The 24,757-nt window shown below is 38.5% G+C and overlaps 1 protein-coding gene across 7 annotated transcripts in view; it reads right to left on the bottom strand.

Annotated features, from left to right (window-relative positions):
• The window catches only part of CEP162 (centrosomal protein 162), a 79,006-nt gene that overhangs the window by 39,919 nt on the left and 14,330 nt on the right, over window positions 1-24,757 (bottom strand). For 5 of the 7 annotated variants that reach the window (XM_054024208.1, XM_054024213.1, XM_054024211.1 and 2 more), the window contains 9 exons: window positions 22,583-22,721; window positions 14,710-14,862; window positions 14,180-14,366; window positions 12,704-12,759; window positions 10,921-11,036; window positions 9,059-9,086; window positions 4,217-4,336; window positions 3,188-3,382; window positions 300-381 (listed from right to left, as the gene is read on the bottom strand). In XM_054024208.1, coding sequence (XP_053880183.1) covers window positions 300-381; window positions 3,188-3,382; window positions 4,217-4,336; window positions 9,059-9,086; window positions 10,921-11,036; window positions 12,704-12,759; window positions 14,180-14,366; window positions 14,710-14,862; window positions 22,583-22,721 — 1,076 coding nt within the window. Of the gene's footprint in view, window positions 1-299; window positions 382-3,187; window positions 3,383-4,216; window positions 4,337-4,464; window positions 4,541-9,058; window positions 9,087-10,920; window positions 11,037-12,703; window positions 12,760-14,179; window positions 14,367-14,709; window positions 14,863-22,582; window positions 22,722-24,757 lie in introns of those variants that run through there. The other 2 variants (XM_054024210.1, XM_054024214.1) reach the window with 2 other exon arrangements.

Below are 24,757 nucleotides of genomic sequence, written 5' to 3'. Positions count from 1 at the left end.
TTGCCAGATCAAAAGACTGCTCATTTTTGAAATAGCTACTTGCAATACTTCTAAACTGTATTTACTAATGGAGTAAGTCTACTGGAAATAGATCTTGTTTTCAAAAGAGGCCAGACTAATTCAGACTACATATTCACTTTACACATCAGCACAAATGACACACAGTAGTACTAAATTATCTAGCACAATAAAATCTAGATTCCTAGCTCAAAAATGACCCTAGTTATTCAGAAAGATGATTTTCACAAATAATTTATGGGTATTAAGATGTTAAAACATGCATTTTCTAAAACAAATACCTTACAGGCTCCAGGTCAAAGCCTCTCACATGAGATGAATCTGCTCTAATGGGTTTCATCAATTCCTCTACAGTGAGCAAATCTAAGGAGTGGAATAAATTATTAATTTTAAGTATAATATTTAATACACAGTAATAAACTAGTTTTTTTTTTAATTATTACAACTCTGAGTGGGTGATAGATTTAGAAAACATATTTGTATCAAATGCTATAACTGAGTATTTGACAAAAATATCACGTATCTTTCTGAAACATGCCCCTTACTGATTTAACTTGGCATCAAATAGATTCCAAGATATCTACCATGTAAATAATTCACTGATGTTGAAGGGGAAAAAAAAAAAAAAAACCACTTGTCTCAATTGTAAAAGTAACTTCTAACACAAAAGTGTCAGAATCATTAATTTTGAGTGGGGTGGTATTTTTTGTCTTGTTTTTACAAGCACCCTCATTGTCCAGAAACTACATACAAATCTCTCGGGTGTTATTCAGATATTTTAAGTTAGGCACAGGTATTCCAAATGGTTATCATTCTGCTTGATTAGTGCATAAAATATTTATTGGCATTTTTAACTTAAATCGCTAACTACGTTTTAAGTGCTGTATTGAACAAACTGATAAGGATAATACAAAATCAGTAATAAATGAAAGCTATTAACTTGAACCTCATTAAAAAGCAAACAAAAGAGATACTGAGCTAAACTCTGACAAACAGTAGTGTATAATTCTCCAAAATCTCCAGTGCTTCTAAGGTAGTGAAAAAAAATCACAGACAGAAAATAGAAATGGAAAAGACATACTAGGCCATCTCGGAAAATGGTGTAAATTAGGAATAACTCTCAATTCCTTGGTGTATCTAAGAGCAGAATTTAGCTGTTAATGTTTGTCACATAGAAAAAGTGGGTAAAGAAGATCTTGTTTCTAAGCTTTAAAAAGGGTGTTACAAATACAAAGCAAATGAAAATCTTTTCTTAAAATAGAACTTTATGTAGTACGAATCTTTGTAGGCCAGATCCTACCCTCCTGTGGTAAAACCCATGGGAGAGAGCTGTTGGGGAAGGAGGTCTTTGCAAACATTGGCTCCTGTAGATTTCCCTATATTGTCTCATTCAAGTCTGTGTTGGGTAAGGGAATCAGAGCTGTCCCAGAACATGACAGATCCCCTGGGATCTGCAGGCGGCCATCCACATGGAGATCCTTTACCTCTGCATCAGCTGTGGCCCCCACTAGCTCTTCCTTGGCAATACAATGCTATTGGAGAACTCTGTTCGCCCTGGATGCCTTTAGGATGCAAGGAGGGTGCTTAATAGAAAGATAACTGTATCAGACTATATTATCCTTGCTGGGAATGTGCAACTTGCCTTCTCATCCCTATCACCTGTGTAGTCTTCACCCTCTCTACCACTGTAGATCATGATCTGGTGTAGCACTTTCTAAGAATTTGAGTAGAAGAGAAGAGATAGTGCCACTGATGTGGCTAATCCCCCATCTTGTGGGAGTAGAGATTCACACGCTGTAGTTCCACTCCCTGGTTGGATTTCAGGGAGAAGATCGAGAGTCAAATTTTCAAAAGTGACTAAGTGATTCTGGAGCTTAAGTCCATTTTCAAAAAGCACTTAGAAACTCAAGTCCCACTCAGTATGACAGACTTAGGCATTTAGGAGAAAAGCTGGTCAGAAAAATTCCAACAAAATATTTTGTGTCATAATTTTCTGATACATGGAAATCAAAATATTTCAAGGAAGCAGTTTGAATCTGACAAACTTCTGACAGAACCCAGGAAGGTTCCTGGTCATCTCATCTGCCTGGATTCTCAGCAGTTCGGGCTTGCGGGTAGGATGAAATGCAGCTGGAACCCTGGAAGACCCAGCTCAGCCAGGAGCCTCAGAGCTGTCACTCCCAGGGTTCCAGCTTCAACCCACCAAGCATGTTAGAAAGGACCCAAGGCTTCCCAGGTCCTGGCAGATCACCATATGGGCTGCAATGAAGCCAGGAACCCTGGCAACCATAGACTGAAATTGACATGATTTTTGTTAGATCCATAGCTGCCCTTCAGTGAATAGCAGCAGTGAAGCTGACAAGACTTTTGTCAAGTTAAAAGGTCTGGTCAGTTTCACCGCTGTTATTCAGTGATGGACAGCAGTGAACCTGATAAGAATCATGTCAATTTCAGTCTGCAACTGCCAAGGCATCATGGGTACCAGCTTCCCTGCAGCCTGCCAAAGAGGCAGCCGGGGATCCCAGGAGCATATTTTGCTTCAGAAACACCAGATTTTGGTGTTTCCAAAATGAAATGTTGCAGGATTTCAGTTCTGTGAAAATCTGTCCCACGCCAGAATTTAAAAAATTATGAAAACTCTAAAGTTTTCAAATAACTGTAATTAGGTTTCCCAGCCACCTCTACTTGGGAGCCTAAGACGCTCTTGAAAATGGGACTCAGACTCTTCTGAAAAATTTTACCCCTAGGCTTATATATTTTACTTGTGTATGTGATATTACAGTTTTGTTTTTTCAATTTTTAAAACGAGATTTGTTTTATGCAGTAGAGAATATTGGAGTCAATAGTAAATGCATAAATGCTTTAAGTTTTAGCTCTTTTGTTTGAAATCATTCCTTTAAGTAACTTGAGCACAACCCAAAACATACACTGATTTTACATAATTTGAACAAGAAAGGAATTATACAAAGATTATATACTCAAGATTAGTGGAGCATGAGCAATTCAGTCCATATTACCAGAAACCACAGCTCTTTTAACCTAAAATAAATGGCAAATGGCTGCACTCTGTACTAGAGTTTGAATGTATCATTTCCATAATGTAGTAATGTCAACTAAGGAAAGGCAATAGATGGGAAATCACAACGCTGCTTCCATGTGCAGTATCTACCTGATTCAGTAGTTGAGATGTTTTTTGCACAGTCTTCGTTGTTTTGTGAAGCATCTTGTACTGGGCACTCTGCATTTTCCATCGCACTAAGATTAATTCTTTGCTCATCTGTGTCTCCTAGAGACTGATCAATATGACAATAGGCCTGCTGTAATGCTTCAATATCACTGTTAGTTTGTCCATAGGAAATACCTGCTGGAAATTAACAATCACAAAATGCAGGGAACTGGAAATTCATTAGAGAAACAATTAGTAAACTCAACACATTGGAAGCATAAGTTTCAGTTACTAGCATGATCTATTAACAGATAAATAGAACAACATTGTGACAAAGTAATGAGAAAAAGAAAAGAAATCCAACAATTTACTTTTCCTCTCTTGACTCACAATTTCAAAATTTACAGGGAGCAACTATTGCTGAAAACAGCAAACTTCATTTTAACTAGGAAAGTGTTTATTAAACAATACTTGCTCTTCTCTAAAGTCTTTTCTCTGCAATTATAGGTGTTTCTATTTTTACATATATTTTCACTACTAAAACTCACACAAATGAGAAATATATTTTGTTAGATTAAATACAGTGTGCCTATGATGAAATAAGTGTATTGTAAGTCTTCATGGAGTTATATATTTTCTCATTGTTTTGACTTCTCTCTCCCATGACAGTTTCAAGTACAACTAAAATTTTAGCTGCTGTAAATGTCTATTTCTGACTTCTAAATGAAATTCAATTGCTAAAGTGTGGGTGTGGGTGTTTGAGAAAGCAGCTTGCAGTGATCAAGAAAGAATAAAAGAAAATATTTAAAACTTAAGTATCAGTTGTCTAGAAAAGGCCTTTATGAAAAAAAATTTAAGCCTGAAAAGAAAAAAATATTTCCTTCCTCAAGATTTTGGTCATTACCAACCAGGGCTTGATTTGCATAGGGAACGTAGAATTTCCTTATTTCCTCTATCCAATCCTCTGGAGCCATCAAGTCTTCAGCTAAAATAGAGTCTAAAACAAAACAAGACAAGACAAAGCAGCCTTACCAGTTCTATTTATTTCATCCTTAGTGACGTCAGGTGTCTCATGTTCAGTCACTGCTGCATCTTGCTGTTCAATGACCTTTTGGGTTTCCATGGTGGAGTCTTGTGAATCAAGCAACACAACTAAAAGGATACAAAGAGATAAACCTGGGACTTTAGAGAACACTGTCACTGATTTGATATTATACTTTCTCCATCCTGCCCCAGTGGATGCAGAATAAAATTTTAATCAGTTAGGAATAGATTGGCACCTTGCGATCCGTCATGCGTATGGGACAGTTCCTAGTTGCACTTCCACCAGCAGCAAAGCAGGCCTTTTCAGTCTCTGCTTCCCTCTTGCTCCTTGGGGGAAGCAAGCTGCTCCAGCTCTTTTCCCAGTTCAGCTTCCCTGCCCACTCTGCTCCAAACCAGCTCAGTTGTGCTGGCTGACACACTAGAAAAGAGGAGCTAAGGCTCAATCCACACCCCATTCTTGCCTACCCACCTGCATGGGAGAGGAAGTAGTGGCTTAGCTATTGCTATTTCCGCACCGTGCTGTGACAAGCAACGCGAGTAGCCAAATGGGTGTACACACCCAGGGCGCCGGCTCCAGGGTTTTTGCCGCCCCAAGCGTCAGGAAAAAAAAAAAAGCCACGATCGTGATCGGCAGCAGCTCCACTGCGCCGCTTTCTTCTTCAGCGGCAATTTGGCGGCAGGTCCTTCCCTCTGAGAGGGACAGGAACCCTCTGCCGAATTGCTGCCGAAGAGCTCGACGTGCTGCCCCTTCCCCTTGGCCGCCCAAGCACCTGCTTGCTCAGCTGGTGCCTGGAGCTGGCCCTGAACACACCCTTATACTACACTGCACAGATAGGCTCATGAGTAAGCCCTTTAGTTAACTCTCATGAATTAAGCCCTCACTTGATTTTATTACTAATAGGCCTTTACCATTTATCCCTTCAAATTCAGCATTAGCATACTTGAACATAAAATAGACTGTTAGAGTAGTTAATATTTTGTTAACTCACCATCAGATATTTTGTTACTGATGCAGGCCTTGCTGGAGCCCTATGCATAGCTAACAGTGTGACTCAAAGGATATGGACCACAGTAGGCTTGGCCATGGCAACATAACTAATACACTAGATCAGTGGTCTCCAAAGTGGGGTGCGCGCAAGAGGATCCTTGGGCGTGCGCGGCAGTTCGGGCGGGAGTCCGAGCGGCTTTTTTTTTTTTTTTTTGCTTTGGCAAAAGTGGTAGAGCCGGCGCGGCATGGGGTGCATGCTCAAAATTTTTTTACCGATAGGGGTGCGATCAAAAAAATTTGGAGACCACTGCACTAGATACTGGTTAACCAAGTAAGCACATTCCTGAGCGGAGAGGAAGTAACTATGTAAATATATTCCAGGAAGTTAATACAAATACATCACAACCTAGCATAAGATAAAATGGTTTGACAGAGTAACGAATAGGGGTGTTTTGTCTGAGACATCAGAAGCAAGGTACAAGGGAAGGTAACAAACTGATGTCACAAAACACATGAGGTGGTACATAAATTGTTTAACCCAGTTGTTTGTCTCAGTCTATAAATGTCAGGGCACCTCGCCTTAATCTTTTGTGTGGCCGAGGGGACAACAGAAATTCCCGCTGTCTGAGCCACTCCTTGCCATGGGGCACTCATATGTTAATGTACTTGTGCAAGTTGTGAGAGTCGTTAGGACTGTGCCTAGAGGGCAATAAACCTGGCTGCGTGCCTTAGGTCTTTCTCTATGAGTAACATCGAGGTCTGCTGAATTAGCAGGCTGAGCTTTCTGCTTGTGCTGGTAACACCGAAGCTCCAAGAACAGAAGCACTGATCAGCTGTAACAGCTTAGCAACCTTGACCGTGTTGCCGCAACAACATTCCTCCGCACTTATGAACTGGCTAAAGACAGTTCATTTGTTAGACCCCCACATGTTTTGTAGACACACCAAACAACAACATGCCTCACTATAACAACTTTACTCTAAAGGACTCTCCAAAAATCAGCATGATTTTTTTTTTAAATTGCCAAAATAAAACTCATTTAGCAATTTCCGAATTATTTAAACCCCCCTTTTTGGAGGGAGGAGACAAGTGAGAATAGGAAAAACATTCTGTTAATTTCTGAAAGACTTCCTGTGCACCTCATGATCACTTCACTCCCAGACAGCTGGGTAAGCAAGCTACAGATTTTCTTCTTCACTCTGGTAAAGGAGACCGTTGTAGAAGTGACCAATAATAAAATATCCATTTCTCCAGAAGTGGGTGTGTTATGACTGGAGGTCAGAGTGCTAGACAACAAGGTTAAGATTTCAAAGAAAACTAAGGAATTTAGTTATAACTCCCACTGAAATGAATAAGGCTGGATCCCTAGCTGGCTCTGAAAAAACTCAACCCAAGTTTTTTGGGTTGGTGGCTTTGGCTTTCAACAGGTAGGTCACAAAAAGCATGTAAAACACTGGTGTCCAACCTTCCAGCACAGGACCAAAAATATTACATCAAATTATCAAGGGGTTATAATCAGGAGGAAAGGGGCAGTTTAAGCTGCTATCTTTTCTGCTTTGATCCCTAACTTTAGGTTCAAAGATGCTCAATTGCTCCCACCCTGCCAAGTATCAGTTGGGCTTGGAGAAGGAAGCTGGGGCTTCCATAATCAAGTCCTGTTTTTAGAACATAAGAACGGCCATACTGGGTCAGACTAAAGGTGCATCTAGCCCAGTATCCTGTCTTCCAACAGTAGCCAATGCCAGGTGCCCCAGAGGGAATGAACAGAACGGGTAGTCATCAAGTGATCCATCCCGTCACCCATTCCAAGCTTCTGGCAAACAAAGGCTAGGGACACCATCCCTGCCCATCCTAGCTAATAGCCATTGATGGACCTATCCTCCATGAACTTATCTAGTTCTTTTTTGAACCCTGTTATAGTCTCGGCCTTCACAAAATTCTCTGGCAAGGTGCTCCACAAGTTGACTGTGCCTTGTGTGAAAAAAATACTTCCTTTTGTTTGTTTTAAACCTGCTGCCCATTAATATCATTTGATGACCCCTAGTTCTTGTGTTATGAGGAGTAAATAATACTTATTTACTTTCTCCACACCAGTCATGATTTTATGGACCTCTATCATATCTCTACCTTAGTCGTCTCTTTTCCAAGCTAAAAAGTCCCAGTTTTATTACTCTCTCCTCATTTGGCAGCCGTTCCATACACCTAATCATTTTTGTTGCCCTTTTCTGAACCTTTTCCAATTCCAATATATCTTTTTTTGATATGGGGCAACGACATCTGCACGCAGTATTCAAGATGTGGGTGTACCATGGATTTATATAGAGGCAATATGTTATTTTCTGTCTTATCTATCCCTTTCTTAATGATTCCCAACATTCTGTTAAACGTTTTGACTGCCGCTGCACATGAGTGGATGTTTTCAGAGAACTGTCCAGGACTCCAAGATCTCTTTCTTAACATAAGAACGGCCGTACCGAGTCAGACCAAAGGTCCACCTAGCCCAGTATCCTGTCTACTGACAGTGGCCAATGCCAGGTGCCCTAGAGGGAGTGGACCTAACAGGCAATGATCAAGTGATTTCTCTCCTGCCATCCATCTCCATCCTCTGACAAACAGAGGCTAGGGACACCATTTCTTACCCATCCTGGCTAATAGCCATTAATGGACTTAACCACCATGAATTTATCCAGTTCTCTTTTAAATGCTGTTATAGTCCTAGCCTTCACAACCTCCTCAGGTAAGGAGTTCCACAAGTTGACTGTGCGCTGCATGAAGAAGAACTTCCTTGTATTTGTTTTAAACCTGCTGCCTATTAATTTCATTTGGTGACCCCTAGTTCTTGTATTATGGGAAAAGCACATCACTCATGCTTTTATATACCTCTGTCATAGTCCCCCCCCTTAGTCTCCTCTTTTGCAAGCTGAAAAAGTCCCAGTTTTATTAATATCTCCTCATATGGGACCCGTTCCAAAGCCCTAATCATTTTAGTTGCCCTTTTCTGAACCTTTTCTAGTGCCAGTATATCTTTTTTGAGATGAGGAGACCACATCTATACGCAGTATTCAAGATGTGGGCGCATCATCGATTTATATAAGGGGAATAATATATTCTCAGTCTTATTCTCTATCCCCTTTTTAATGATCCCTAACATCCTGTTTGCTTTTTTGACCGCCTCTGCACACTGTGTGGACATCTTCAGAGAACTATCCATGACGACTCCAAGATCTTTTTCCTGACTTGTTGTAGCTAAATTAGCCCCCATCATATTGTATGTATAGTTGGGGTTATTTTTTCCAACGTGCATTACTTTACATTTATCCACATTAAATTTCATTTGCCATTTTGTTGCCCAATCACTTAGTTTTGTGAGATCTTTTTGAAGTTCGTCACAGTCTGCTTTGGTCTTAACTATTTTGAGCAGTTTAGTATCATCTGCAAACTTTGCCACCTCACTGTTTACCCCTTTCTCCAGATCATTTATAAATAAGTTGAATAGGATTGGTCCGAGGACTGACCCTTTGGGAACACCACTAGTTACCCCTCTCCATTCTGAAAATTTACCATTAATTCCTACCCTTTGTTCCCAGTCTTTTAACCAGTTCTCAATCCATGAAAGGACCTTCCCTTTTATCCCATGCCAGCTTAATTTACGTAAGATATTGAATTTTTGTGAAAAATTAGAGACTGTGTTGAGGCCTATTTAAAAATTAAGACATATGGATCATCCTTAAATACTTCAGTCCATGATTAGGGAGCAGTAAATTCACATACAGAAATAAAACAGATTTACTTGCTATATGTTTTACAAATATTTTCATGCTACTGCAAGTTTAAATTTTTACCTTTAGCCAGCATGCCAGTCTTTTCATCCTAAAACAATTGAAACAGTGAAGGATAGTTACTTTGTGAATTTGAAAAAACAAAATAAGTTTATCTTTAAAGAGATTAAAAGTTTGATTTAGTTCATGTGCAGTTCAATATTTATAGTATGAGTTTAAGCTGTGCAACTGCTTGGAGCACTATGTAGTTATGATACAAATAGATGAACTGGAACCATACATCTTCCCCGTTCTTTTACTCTGCTTCCCCCTTTGGAGTGAGATGGAACTAGATGCTAAAAATGTTATTGCAAATTACAATACAAGAAAATCAGAAAACACCAAGTTAGTGTCCTTATTACAGCATTCATTTTGTACTTCCTAACTGCTTTGCCTTCAAATTTGAAGCCTTAAAGTGGTATGAACATGGGCGGAGGTGCAGATTGTGGTTTTGCATTTATTAGGACTAGCATTTCAACTAATACTTTTTTTTTTTTTTTTTTTAAACAAGCTACAAAAATTTGAGGGTCATCAACTGAAGATGAATGTGAGCTGTTCTAGACAACAGAATGTAATAGATAAGCTGTAATCACATACATGGTACGCCCTACTAAATAAAGTTTACCTCTACTATGTTGCACTGAATTTTTTAAAGAATTTTGCTCAGAAATAAGAATCATTTTATGCACCAGTGTTTTGTTATTCAGTCTTAAGGGACCAGAAGCATCTGAAAATAGGTTTAGCTCATTTTCTATAGATTTGGTACAGTGCGTGGATACCACACAAAATATCCTTACAAAGACTTATTGTCTTTAATTTTGCATTGAAGGCTTACCTCTTGGTCTCATTGTTTTGCTTACATAAAACACATTGGGTCCAATTCTTGGACCCAAAGGGTAGGAAAAGGTGACTTTATACCACGTTTTAGGCCCCTGGATTTTAGGGTGATCCTGGGATGGTTTGGCCCTGGTGAAAATTAGACCAGCCTCAGAACTGCTCTAACCTAGGCCAAGTGATCCCAAAAAAGCTGTTGCAGCAATCAGAAATAGCTAGAACGTACAGCCACTCCGGCCATGCCTTCTATGCCAAGGGCAGCTGGGAACAGGTATAGAGCTACTGCACCTTCTCCATGACACTCTGGCATTCCCCTACAGTCACAGAATTCCAGGTGGCTAGATCCACTAGGTTCATCATTGATGATACAGATAGTCCTGATCACCATCCAGCAGGTCACTAGCCAACAGGTGTATGCACTGTTTGGGAGAAGGGGTGGAAAGGAAAAGTTTGATTCCTCTTTTCATTCTAAAGTTCTATGGGCCAGAGGCTTTCCTTTTCCCGAAGAGCTCAATAGCTTTTTCGCCCCTTCCCCAGGCCTCTTCACAAAGAAATATTTTAAGATACAGAAATGTATATAAGTATGATATAATGTATTACTTGAAATGACAAGCTCCTTGTCATTGTGAAGCTCTGTGCAGTGCTTTTAAGTACTGCACTTACCATCTGTGATCGTTGATTCAAAATGCAAATAAGCATGTACTGTAGATATGTCAAGGGTTGATTTTGATCATCAAGATCAAACCACTAGGAAGAGTACATTCTTCATGGAAAAATAATCACACCAAATACCTCTATTCTTCCTTGTATGTAATGCAAGTACATTTAAAAAACTATAGCTACTTGTGTTCTTTTACGTGTACATTTGTACATCTCTATAAACTCAAACAAGTAGTTTAAAAGCTCAGACAATTAGTTTAAAATGATAGATTTTTAAGAAGCGTTTAAAAACTAGCAGTTTGGTCTTTGTCAGAATTATGAACATCTTTAAAACAGATAGACATTTGCTGCTATGCTTGACACCACAAAATTCAACATTTTAAATATTATACCTGTCCTTGAATACTTAAATCAGCATCTGATCTGACAGTTTGCTCAACTTGGTTATCTTCATTTTTAGAAGGATAATCAGATTCAGTCTCATCTTCAAAATCTTCACTATAATTGCCTGAAGTATAATTAAGCAGGAAATAAAGATGATTTTTTTTGGGGGGCGGGGGGGAGATACAGGCAGTGTCAGGAAAATGCTTTGCTAACAACAAATACAAAATAAGCTCTGTGAGCAACACAGTAACAAAAATTAGCATGAAGAATAAATCATGTATAGTCCCTCCAAATTAAAATGAGTACATAGTGTAATTGCTACAAACAGGATTGTCCACCATTCCCAATGATATTTTTGTCTGACATTTGAGGATTCAAAATGTATACTTTAGTTTCTGATTATGTAGTACAATTGTTTCTATACGAGTTTCACTATAAAAAATTATAAGACTATAATTATAGTCTATACATAAATATATACATATACACACACACTACAATAACTATATAGGAACTAAATTGTTACTATAAGAATTTCTATTCTTTTAGCTTTGTAAAACTACAAATTTATTTTAACATTTCTATTATAACTCTTGAACTGACAATGCACCCATACATTTTAAAGAAAGACTATTTCCTTTAGTTAGTTAAAGTTTGCAAATACACATTTTACTTAGATTTAATAAGAGTTTCTTTATGTTTATTAAATTCAAAGTTTCCAAAATGGATTTCTGGACAGGTCAGCTAAACAATTAATTAATTCCATCTTAAAAAGGAATTTGCCCTTTTAGTAGAATAGATTAAGAGGCCAGTATGGAATAAAATGGATAAACCAAGAAAGAGCACAAGTAAGGGGAGAGGGAGGAGCAGCAGCACAGTGAAAGGGAAAAGTAGAGAAGGCCTAAGAGGGGCAGTGTATCAATTTGAAGAATCTACAATTTATGAATTTGGTGTGAGATTATGAACTCTCTGTATGTGTCTTTACCAAGCTCCTAACTCCATTTTGATTGTGCAGCCCTTTTCCTTCTCTGTTCTTTTACTTCCATGTTGGACTGAAATTTCAAGTGGGAGTTATACAGGGCTGACAATAGAGGTCCTTAACCTGGGATCCATCTCTAAACATCCTAGACAAGAGGCAGGTTCTTGCCGGGCAGAACTGGTTTATCAGGGGAGATGTCGCCTGGAAACCAAGCTACCCGGGAGGTTCTGATCACCTGAGGAGGCTGATCTGGGAATCACCTGACAGAAGGACTGTAAAGTTATAAAAGGCAGATCCCAAGTCCTTATTAGTACAGACAATAAGAAAATCACCTTGACATTTAAATAAAAACAGGTTGCACCCATTGGGATGAATATTGATGTGGAAGAAAGCCAGATGAAAGATCACCTGGTTCCCATAATACCCCCACTACTCTACCTTTCAATGATGTTGCTATACTATCTTGTCTATTTGGAATATGCAAAAGGAGAGGCGCCTCAAATTTTCTGGCTCACCATCTATGAAGTAGGGGACAAACCAAAAAGTTTTAAATTGTATTTTTTCCTTTCCAGGAAATGTGGAGATCCTGCTCTACTCAGATATTCCAACATGCATTTTTCTGATGACTTCAGTAGCTTCTATAATTAACACTGGTGCAGGGAGTTCACCTTTTGTTAATTATTCAGCAGTTTTGTAAAATTTTCTCTATTCTTAGTTTACACTGTTGGGTATAAAGTAATGCCAAAAAGAAGAGACTCCACAAATTAAACAAGAAAATGTAAGTGTATTATATGTAAAGATAAGACTATTACCACATTTCTCTTCATGTTTAGATTCATCTTCCACTTGTTCTACATTTTGTTCATTGCTGAGGGAAAAATACAAACAAACAAGAATGTTACTATCTCCCTTGTCATTTATGAGCACCAATTTAGATGTTTTTTTTAATTTGTATTAAAAAGCTTCCTGCCTCACACTAGTAATTGTAATAATATGTGCAAACTGATCTAATCATTGATATTCGATTTTACATTCTACTTGTGTAAGTGTTGCTACAGCTGTCCACACAGCTAAAACTCTCACCCCCAAGCCTCTTCACTCTTAATTGTTTACTGCAACCACCTCCTCTCTGGCTTCCTTCACACCCACACATAGCCCCTCAAAACAAACATGCCTATCATCATTATTTTTGCTTCTTGTTTTGACTTTGCCACGTTCCACCCTTTGCGTTCCTCTCTTGGCTCCCTTCAAAGTTAAGATTGTTGTCCTCACTTTTAAAGCTTTTCAGAACTCTCCCTCTCTTTCCTTATCTGCTCTTATATCTTAAGAAGTTTCTTTTTCAATCTCTAAGCAAACCCAATTAAACCAGCCTTGACTGCCCATTTGTCTACTTCTCCCACAGCTTTCACACTGCCACTTACACATGGAATGACCTCCCAGATCTAGACTCAGAAGTCACTACTTCAAATCCCAACCCAAGCCTCACTTCTAATGTGATTTCTATAGGAATATGTTAAAAGAAAATGGCTAAGTGGAAGGTTAGTATGGATTACCAATATCTTTATTTACATGTTATAGTTAAGAAAAAAAATTAAATAACTTGTAACTATCAAGTTGTGTACAGGTCTGTGTAACTATCACTATGACTCTCCTCATTCTCTCCTTTTGCTAATCTCATTTGTGTCCTGCCCTAGGTTTTTGGGGTACATTTGCACTTTGAGCTGAGGAGACATACCCATTCCAGCTCTTATCAGAGTAGGACACTAAAAGTAGAGCATGATGGCAGCAACATGACTGGCAGGAGGGCAACATCCCGATTACATACACATCTGAGACCATAGCATGTAATTGGATGACTAGCCCCACCCACCAGTCATGCGGCCATGACCACACTTTTTAGCATGCTAGCTTGATCGCAGCTACCATGTGTCTCCTTGAGCTGGGAATCACACCCTTTGAGTAATGACTACATCATTTTGTATATTCATAATGTACTTAGTACAACGATGCCCTGATTGTGATTTGGGCTTCTGAGCACCATCGTATATATACACACACCGCTACCTCGATATAACGCAACCTGATATAACACGAATTCGGATATAACACAGTAAAGCTGTGTTCCGGGGTGGCGGGGCTGTGCACTCCGGTGGATCAAAGCAAGTTCAATATAACACGGTAAGATTTTTTGGCTCTCGAGGACAGCATTATATTGAGGTAGAGGTGTATATATTTATTAAAAGTAATGTAGTAATTTCAGCGTAGGGTCCCCCCCACACACACATTACCAGGCAAATGCTGCTAGTAATATAGAATCATTTGAGTCCAGCTCTTTGTTTAATCTTGAATAATCAATGGAATATGAAGCTCCTTTTTCAAGTTTAGCAAAGAATCTCTCTTTTTCTTCTTGTTCTTCCAAAGTATCCAATCCAGCTCCCAAAATACTTTGATTGGGTCCAGAAGCCACAACTGAATCTAAATTTAAAAACATATGACAATCTAATTACAATAATACAATCTCAGTACATGGAATAATCATAGAAGTTTAATTATAATAAAAGACAGTCACATACAGTGCTAATGGTATTAAAGAAATAATAAATAGTGTACTGGATCCTGCAACTGATTCCATGCAGATAGACCCCTATGCAGAGTTAGTTGCAGGATCAGGGACGAGAACAATGTTTTAAGGTAACAGTTTCACCAATTCTCACCACTTGTGTTTATTTTTAGAAAAATCTATTCTTCATTAATAATAACTTGGCCAACAATTTGCTAATAATCTGATTAAATGGTTCCTCTCTCTGTTATTTCTTACCATCAGGTTCCAGGCTGTCTCTACTTAAGGATATAGAAACACCATCATTTTTTTGGAGCTGCATTTTTCCTGTGTGAGCTTCCTCATCCACCTCCATAATAGGGTGGGAATCCTTTTGTGACTTGAGAAAGCTTCCATTTGTCCCTAGCATTCCTAGAAAAGACAGTTTTGTACACAATAGAGATGAATTACAAATGACAATTTGTACTGCATGGTTAAGTCTTGCAGTTACCTTTTTAGAATGAGTGCAGTTTATATACTTTATCACAGTAGCGAAAATGTTCAACTTGTTTGCCTTCCTGAGCTCCTATTAAGGTGTGTGACTCAGCCCTCTGCATGTCTTGTTTAGCTTAGCTACTCTCTGCTTTACAATTTTTTTATTTTCACAAGTCATGTTTTTAACACCAGCCTGAGATTCTGCTTAGGTGAACATCATATGTTATGAAATACATAGGGCGTATTTTGTAACCTTTTCACAAGAGCATTCATGGAAGCCAATTATATCCAGAAGTGTTATAAAGAGATTAATATTTAGTTGTAAATATAGTTGGTAGCCCAGAGAAAATGTAGCTTTTTATTTGTTTTTTATTTTTATTTATTTATATATAATTATATAAAAATAAAAATAGCACCCATTGCTTTAGCAGCAACTTACATTATTTAAAAACAACACATTTCATTTAATTAAAAAACTACAATAAAAGAACATTCAGGGTGCAACTAAGTACTCAAAAGTCAGGAAAGAAGAAAGTTAAGGATGAACATGTACATTTTATGTATTACAATAGCCTTTAATTAAATTATCACATACTAATTTTCAAGTAATACACTATATCATACTTCCCTTTCCACACACAAAACCTTATATACATGTCTGAATCTTAAAATATTTCTTTGTTGTATGTTTACATTTATGTCCTTGTCCCAGCAGTCCAGTATGTTTGACAGATTTTTATAGGAATTCTCTTCTCTCTAAGCCACTTATTCTCATATATTTTTCCTTTGGAGACAAATTCAGCTCTGACTAATAACTTATTGCTAGGGTTGCCAACTGTCTAATCGCACAAACCCAAACACCCCTGCCCCGCCCCCTCCCCAAGGCCCTGCTCCACCCCTTCTCTGAGGCCATGCCCCTGCTCACTCCAGCTCCCCCCTACCTCTGTCGCTTGCTCTCCCCCACCCACTTTCACCAGGGTGGTACAGAGGGTTGGGGTGCAGAACGGGATGCAGGCTCTGGGCTGGGGCTGAGGGGTTCGGCATGTGGGAGGGTGCTCCAGGCTGAGCCTGGGGCAGGGGTGTGGGAGGTGGTGCGGGCTCTGGGAGGGAGTTTGGGTGTGGGAGGAGGCAGAGGGTTGGTGTTGAATAAATAAATAAATATTACTAAATAAATATTACAAAGTCAGATGGAAGGAGGTTGACAAATAACTCAAGCTCCTAGTTTCATACACATTCCTTTAGACCACAGGGGATTCTGCTGCTGGTACTAGAGAAGGACCCTATTTACCAGATCTTCGGTTTCCCACCATATTCAGAGTACATCCAGACCAGTCTGGACTCACCCTGTGAACACAGATCCTGCATTTAAACATGTGAGTGGTCCCAGTGATTTCAATGGGACTTGCTTAAGCGCTTTGGTGGACCACAGATTCATAGATTCCAGGACTGGAAGGGACCTCGAGAGGTCATCGAGTCCAGTCCCCTGCCCGCATGGCAGAACCAAATACTGTCTAGTCCATCCCTGATAGACATTTATCTAACCTACTCTTAAATATCTCCAGAGATGGAGATTCCACAACCTCCCTAGGCAATTTATTCCAGTGTTTAACCACCCTGACAGTTAGGAACTTTTTCCTAATGTCCAACCTAGACCTCCCTTGCTGCAGTTTAAGCCCATTGCTTCTTGTTCTATCCTTAGAGGCTAAGGTGAACAAGTTTTCTCCCTCCTCCTTATGACACCCTTTTAGATACCTGAAAACTGCTATCACGTCCCCTCTCAGTCTTCTCTTTTCCAAACTAAACAAACCCAATTCTTTCAGCCTTCCTTCATAGGTCATGTTCTCAAGACCTTTAATCATTCTTGTTGCTCTTCTCTGGACCCTTTCCAATTTCTCCACATCTTTCTTGAAATGCAGTGACCAGGACCTAAGGAACTTGTTATTTGTTTGTTGTTGAACTGAGCTATTCAAGCAAGTGCAGTTCCGTTCTAGGTGATCACTTAGGCCCTGAACTTGCCAATGCCAACTCATGCAAATGTTCTGCAAATCTCACAGTATTTGGTGTTTTTCTTAAAGCCCCAGCACCTGGAGTCACGTAATTACACAAAACTACAAGATTTCATTTAAAAATAATGTTTCTATCCATCATGGTTGCAGAGAAAAAAATGAATACATGAACCCTAAAGGCTTAAAATTGATGAGAAAAATAGAAGACCCCATAATTTATGATTTTTTTAAATCTCATGATTTGGGGGGGTTGACATAAGCTTTGTGAATGCTTACCAATACTGCAGCTCTGTATTGAGAGCCACAGAGAACCCCCATTGAAATGGGGACCTGCCTACTTGATTCTCAATGCAGGATAGGAGTTTAATAAACTTAAACAACCAATAAGAAAAGAGGATTTCATATGCTCTGTATGTAATTTTCAGAGTCTCATAACATGGCCAAATCAAAATCAATTTCCTTTGGAACAAGCAATGAACTACTTCTCAACAAGGGCTATTTTCATGCTGAATTACAGCTTTTAAATTTCAGCTGTTTTTGGCAGTAGGCCATATCCAAAAAGGTTGCATTATTTTATTTAATTTTAATTTTATTTTATAACTGGACAAGAAATTTTCAACTAACAAATTTTTTTTAAAAAAATCACCTACAGGATAGGAAATAGAGTAAGTATGTTACCATCACAACTGTCTGGAATGTCAGAAGTGGCATTTCCTTCTTCATTTAAATATGCATCTTTCTTGGCCTTATGAAATGTTTCCAGTATACCGTATTTAGCCAATGTCTTGTTGCAAGATGCACTGGAAAAAGGTTTTTCAGAAACGACTAAGCTCACACACAACATTCATGAATATTTAGGTATAATGTAACAGGGAGTAAAGAGAAAAATAAATCAGGAGAATTTAAGTTACAACACTGGAAAAAAAAAAACACACCTGATTATTTCTTGCAGATTGAACTTTATCAATTTTATAGCTGCTACCAAAACTATAAAGTTACAATACAGCAGCCATAGTAATTGTTGCTTGTGGAGATTTATATATACTATTTTCTCTTTTTAATGGATTCAGCTGTTACTTACAAGGTATCTCATCTTATACAAAAGTTTTATTCTAGCATGAATGGAAGGGTATGTCAGACTATCTGTCTGAAGATAACAAATACTAATGTAGCTATGCCAACAATAAAGCAAGTTTTGTAATACCAGTTTTCAAAGAAAGCATCTGGATCTGTTGAAGCAACATAACAGTGAAAAAGCAGTGATAAAAAGTAGTAATAGCCTTGATATTTCAATATCTTGATTATAAGAGTTGCACACTTACAACTCACCTAAAATCTCATAGGAATTTATTTAAAGCCCAGTGAAGACAATGAGAGACTTTCTGTTGACTTTGATGGGCCTTGGTTCTGGTCAACAAGTGAATCAGTGGCAACACTGGAAATTGAACCAGACCTTGATTCCTAGGCTAAAAGAGATGACAGTATCCCTTTCATTATATCAACTAACAAACAAGACATCCCTTTACAACTTCATTTTCTTTTTTAATTTAAAAAAAATATACCTCATTTCCCATGCCCCCAAATTTTGCCATTGTAGCTTGAGAAATTTCTTCAGTTTTTAGTGCTTTCATCTCCCAGACCAAGATGCTTTACAGTTCATCATACGGGTCTGAAGTTGATTAAACACAGAACAGCACACTCATTTATGAAGCTAGACATGTAATAGAAGGGAGATTTCCTGTAGAACTGAGGAGCCATTTTTGCTAGTATAACTGTGTCTACACTAATGGGCTGTACTACTTTAATTGTCATTATAATCAAAACAGTACATCTTTTTAGTGTAGACAAGGACTTAGCCTATTACTTGCCAATTACTCACTGCCATTATTATTTACGCATAAATGCCATGGCCCATCCATCGTTAGTTGCAGCGATGAGAGCAACAAGTCGTCCTTGGGACTCCTCTTAGGGTGGCAAACCCTACACTGCACCATGCATAGGTCTGTGCCTAAAGATGCAATCTATATCTTAGAAATAAACTGCTTGATTCTTCTTCAGTCGTCTGTTGCAGTTGCATCAGCATAAAACTACTGTAATGGCACTATTCATGGGATAACTTAATACACAACATGAGTAAAGGGGACAGTAGTAGGCCCATAAAAATATGTAGAATATCGGCTGGATTAGAATCTCTGAACTGATGCAAATATATTATATTCATTTTACATATAGCTAGACACTGATACATACACAAGTTCTTCCCATGATTTCTATGCCAGTGTTTTTTCCATATTTGGCCAAACTATTAAATATATTCTAATGAAAAATGACATTGTTACCGAACTATATTATTGCAACATTATAAAGTCTACAGTTCCTCTAGTTACTTTTGGCAATGCAAATGATATAAAAGGCAGCTTGGTTTCATGAGTACGTTGTGATTAACTGGAAAAATAAGGTAAGGAAATTCTATTGGAAATATAAAAGTAGCACCAAACTGACGTCAACAAATATTAGAAAACTTGGTTACATCAAGTACCAGACTGGAAAATTCAATGAGGCATCTTCTGTTCATTATCTCCAGCTATTTCAGCATTATTTTCCATTACTTTCTTCTCTTTGTCCAGTTTCACAAATCTTATCTGAGGATCTTGAGAAACAAGATAGACAGCAAGAATAGACATGCAAGCTGGACACAGAGTAGACAGGAATTCTTATCATGCTCTTTGATTCATCACTAATATGGTAAAAAGAACTAGAAGGCTTATGTAATTAATGAGGATCAAATGCATCCAAGATGGGGGTGGGGGGGGGAGAGAAGAGAGAACAGCCCAAAGGAATAAAGGCAGTTTCTTAATCTACCAAACAGGAAAGTCAACAGCTAGAAACATACTCCACAAATCAATTCAACCTTAGCATAAAGCCAAAGGAAGTTGAGATCAAATGTAAAATATGCAGACACTACAAGTTTTTTTCCATTATTTTCTTTTCAGCCAACTGAACAGCAATCAGTGGAAACCACTGTATTTTCTAGTTTATTAATTAAAATAGAAAGCCAATTGAATTGCTTATTTGATGCTAAACTCAATGTCAGGGCCTTTCCATGATGAGAGGGCTAGGAAAAGATAATCAGACTAGAGATTTATACTACATGATAGTCTTTCTGTCATCTAACACTCCTACAGATTTTCATATGAGTTTGTTTGCTTCACATTGACAAAATACTTTTGTAAATCACTTTTGAAAGAAATAATGCAATTAGCAGAGTGCATAAAGCACTATTAAGCTTAATGCTGCAGATCTCATGCAGGTACCTCCTATAGTCTTTAACAAGAGTGGTGTCTGCAAATGAACTGCAAGATCAGGCCTAAGGGAACACAAAGCCCTGCAGAATTTCATGGAACATTAGGCTTAGACCTCACAAATGAAATTCAAAATTTATTCCCACGTTTGTTACCTCTGAAGCAATATCATTTAATTTTTAGCAATGCTAACCGTTACTTTGTTCCTTATGCTGCACATTAATAAGTGTACATCTGACTTGCAAAACAAAGAAACTACTGGTAGGTCACTTGTTCAACTTATCCCTTGCAGCAATTTAGTACTGCAACATTGTTCAGCCACTGCTCAGTTGCATAATATGACAATGTATTGGAGAACCTATATGAGAATATAGGCCTGGATCCTTGGATCTTGCTGAACTACACTTGACAAAGGACCCAAGAATGGGTAGGGAAGAAAGATGGCTGTAGGTCACCTCTGTGCTCCCTGATTCCCACAGATAATGGGGCCAGTTCAGTCTCCAGTGCAAACTAGAGCAACCTCAGCCTTTAACTTCTGCTGTCTTATAGTGCCCATTGCTCTAAACATGGTCCCGTACTCAGAGAGGGATCACAGAGAGACAGATGCATGGAAGATTCTGTACTAGCAAAACTGGTCTAGATTACCAACTATTTTCCAGCTTTTAAGCGAAGATCTGCTCTTAAAAGTGACCCTAAAATTGTTTGGTGGGGCTCCAGATTTATTGTATCTCAATGCATTGCAGATCAAATCTGCTTGGTTTATAAAGATTTTTTTTCCTGCCTGCCTTGCAACCTGGGCTTTAAGATTGCATCTACTCTAGACAACCAAACTGTTCTTAGCTGAACCAGTGTGATAGAATTGGTTTAAGCAGAAATGGCTCAGTACGTCCATACTAACTGCTGGCTTGTGCTGTTCAACATCATTTGGTTGCACTGTTCTCTGAGTACCTATCCCACAGTTCCCCATGCAGCTCCCAGTAGTGGCTTCAGAAAATTTTCAAAAGGCTTTGTGGGTTACCTCAAGGACACCAAAAGGAATTGTAAGAGAAGAGGTCAAACTTTAATAACCCCTTGAGAAATTATCAGCTAACACTCTTTCAAAGCTATTTTTGCAAAAAGATTTGCCAGGTGGAATGCTCAGTTTGCACTCCTTGCTCAGCAAGAAAGTTCTCTCTCAGAGCTTTTGAAAAGCTATTGGGAAACATCTGAGATAGGAGTTTTCCAGTAAAACCTGTGAAAAGCCAGAGACCAAGATGAGCAACTTGTAGAACTCATCAGACAACTACCAGACACTTGCTGAGTTCAGGTCTGCATGTTGTATTTGTGGATTAAGTGAATATGTAGTAGTTGGGTCTGGACGATGACCACCATCAATGCGATGGAGTCATTCTTAAAGCCTGAGATGATCAGCGGCATCTGCATAACTTCCAGGGGATACTTCTGGAACTTTCTGCTGAGCTCACCCTTATATTGCTGCAATGGATTATGAGAATAAGAGCCACCATTCACTGTGCAAAAGTGAGTGGCAATCACCCTGTGAAAGCTGGCTCCCTACATAGTTAGTTAGTTAGTTACTGGTCACTGGGGAACCAGACTGAGTCAGGAAGGTGAGGTGGAGGTTTGCAACCAATATATATTTTCTTGTAGGAGGACGCGATCAACGTAGTTACTGCAGGAGAGATCATCAGACCCGCCAAGTCCATAGGTTTTACCAATATACTACAGGTCCTTGAAAAACCTCCACCTGATTGAGGATGGGAGAATGGTAGCATGTTTTTGCTTTTGTTGTGGATTTTTTCCTGCACTTTCCCCACCCCACCATATGAAAAGCTGCAAGTATAATTATCGTGAATACAGATCTCTTATCGTTTCAAAATTATTGAAGTTTTTTTCTCTCTCCATTTTTTAAAATGGAGATCTACAGGTATTGAGTAAGAAAGAAATTAGGCATTATTAATGACATTGTGACCCCTTTTAATATTTGTACACTACATTTTCTAATAAATTATCTTTTTGTGATTCAGAATTTATTCATCTGATATAAGGGTATCTCAATATTTTATTAACTTCAAGCTAACCATAAAAGTAAACACAGTATAATACATATAGCTTACTCTCTTGAATTTTCTTTCCAATGAAGATTTGAATAAAAAAAGTTTAATGAATTAATTTCATTTTTTATTCTGCATTACTTGTTAGTGTGCTACAAAAATTGTAAACAGTTTTGAACTACACTCACATTACCAACTTTCCTCAGGATGCAAAAAATATATATGAAAGAAAGGAAGATCTTGACTGACACACTGTGGCAAAAAGAACTGAAGTTATACAGAAATGCACACTATTTACCGCCATCATCAGAATCATCCTCGGATATCCACCATGGCACAGGATCTTTCTTCTTCAATTCCTTTCTCCTGGGCTGTCCCAGTGTCTCAAGAATGGTGGATTTTTTCTTTGAATTTTCAAATGAATCATCTGAAAGAGACTGAATAAGAAAGATACAGAATTAAAAATAGTTCTGTGTACATTTTGATGTGATTTAGAATCACAGAAATGTAGGACTAGATCGGACCTCGGGATGTCATCTAGTGCAGCCCCTTGTGGTGAGGCAGGACCCTGTGTACCTAGACCATCCCCCTGGCAGGTGCCTGTCTAACTTGTTCTTAAAAACCTCCAATGATTGGGATAGTTTAGTTTAATTATCATCATGGGTATGAGGAAAAACTTTCTAACCTAAATCTCCCTTGCTATAAACCCATTACTTCTTGTCCTACCTTCAATGGACACAGAACAATTGATCACTGTCCTCTATATAACAGCCTTTAACATATTTGAAGACTTATCAGATCATCAGTCTTCTTTTCTCAAGACTAAACATACCCAGTTTTTTTTAACCTTTCCTTAAAGGTCACAGGTTTTCTAAACCTTTTATCATTTTTTATGCTCTCCTCTGGATTCTCTCCTGTTTCTCCACATCTTTCTTAAAGTGTGGTACCCAAAACTGGACATAGTACTGCAGCGGAGGTCTCAGCATTCTGAGAGTAGAGCAGGACAACTACCTCCTGTGTTTTACACACAACACTCCCAGAATTAATACATCCCAGAATGATATTAGCCCTTTCCACAACTGTATCACATTGTTGACTCGTTCAATTTTTGATCCACTATAACCCCCAGATGCGTTTCAGTCGTATTGCCACCTAGCCAGTTATTCCCCATTTTGTAGTTGTGCATTTGACTTTTTTCTTCTTCCTAATTGGAGTTCTTTGCACTTCCCTCTATTGAATTCCATTTTGTTGAATTCAGACCAATTCTTCAGGTTGTCAAGGTCATTTTGAATTCTAGTCCTGTCCTCCAAAGTGCTAGAAACCCTCACCCCCAACTTGGGGTCATAAGCAATTTTATGAGCACACTCTCCATTCCATTATCCAAGTCATACATGAAAATACTGAATAGTACTGGACCCTGGACAGACCCCTGCCAGGTCCCACTAGATACATGCCCGGTCCCTCCCAGTTTGACAGCAAACCATTGATAACTACTCTGAGTAGAGTCTTTCAACCAGTTGTGCACCCACCTTATAGTAATTTCATCTAAACCATATTTTCACAGTTTCCTTAATGAGAATGTCATGTGGGACTGTGTCAAAAGCCTTATTAAAAATCAAGATATATCATGTCTATGGCCTCCTCCCTATTCACTAGGCCAGTAACTCTGTCAAAGAAGGAAATTAGGTTGCTTTGGCATGATTTGTGTTTGACAAATCCATGATGGCTGTTACTTATAACCTTACTCTACTCTGGGTATTTACAAATTTAGTTACTTTTAAATTTTTTCTGGATTTAGATTATAATTTTAATTGAGGATCAGACTATTATAAAAAGGGCATAATGAAACATTTCCATAGTGTTTTCAACATAACTGAAAATTAATCCATGATCTTTTGGTAGAGTTGTCCAGGAGCCTCTCTTGATTCCACACAGTCCTCCCTTTTTGGCTTTTCATATTTGTAGCATAAAGTTATACAAGAGAACAATAACTATACTAGGATATGGAGTAATACTTTGTACTATATTTCTAGCACTGATGTTTAATTGATGACAGTTGGTTCTGCAAAAATTATCTGATCAGCAGCATACATTTTCAATTTAATAATGTAACCAGATTTTTATTTTATTTTTGTGACAGTGTAAGAACCTACATATAGTAATTATTTTAAATAAAAAACTTGGGCCAAATCCTGATCACATCCCTCCGGATCACAGAGCACAGAAGGTGATGTATAGTTTGGCCTGACTTTGTACCCTGAGCAGCATTGTTAAAGTCCCAAAGGTAAGTCATTCCTCAGCCCCCACCCTCTGAAATAACCACTGAAGCCTTCCTCACCTCTCTGATAGCGGGCAGAATTCAGAACTCCACTCTGTGCTTTCCATGCTCTTGGGAATTAAATCAGTATGCCTGAGCAGTTCCTCCCTGACTATCAAGTTGGTGTCAATGCACAACTAACAGCTAGCCATAGGG

The sequence above is a fragment of the Malaclemys terrapin genome, chromosome 3 (assembly GCF_027887155.1).
Source record: "Malaclemys terrapin pileata isolate rMalTer1 chromosome 3, rMalTer1.hap1, whole genome shotgun sequence".
NCBI lineage: Eukaryota > Metazoa > Chordata > Testudines > Emydidae > Malaclemys > Malaclemys terrapin.
Note: the sequence above shows the minus strand (reverse complement) of the source record. Positions and strands in the feature narration are given on the sequence as shown.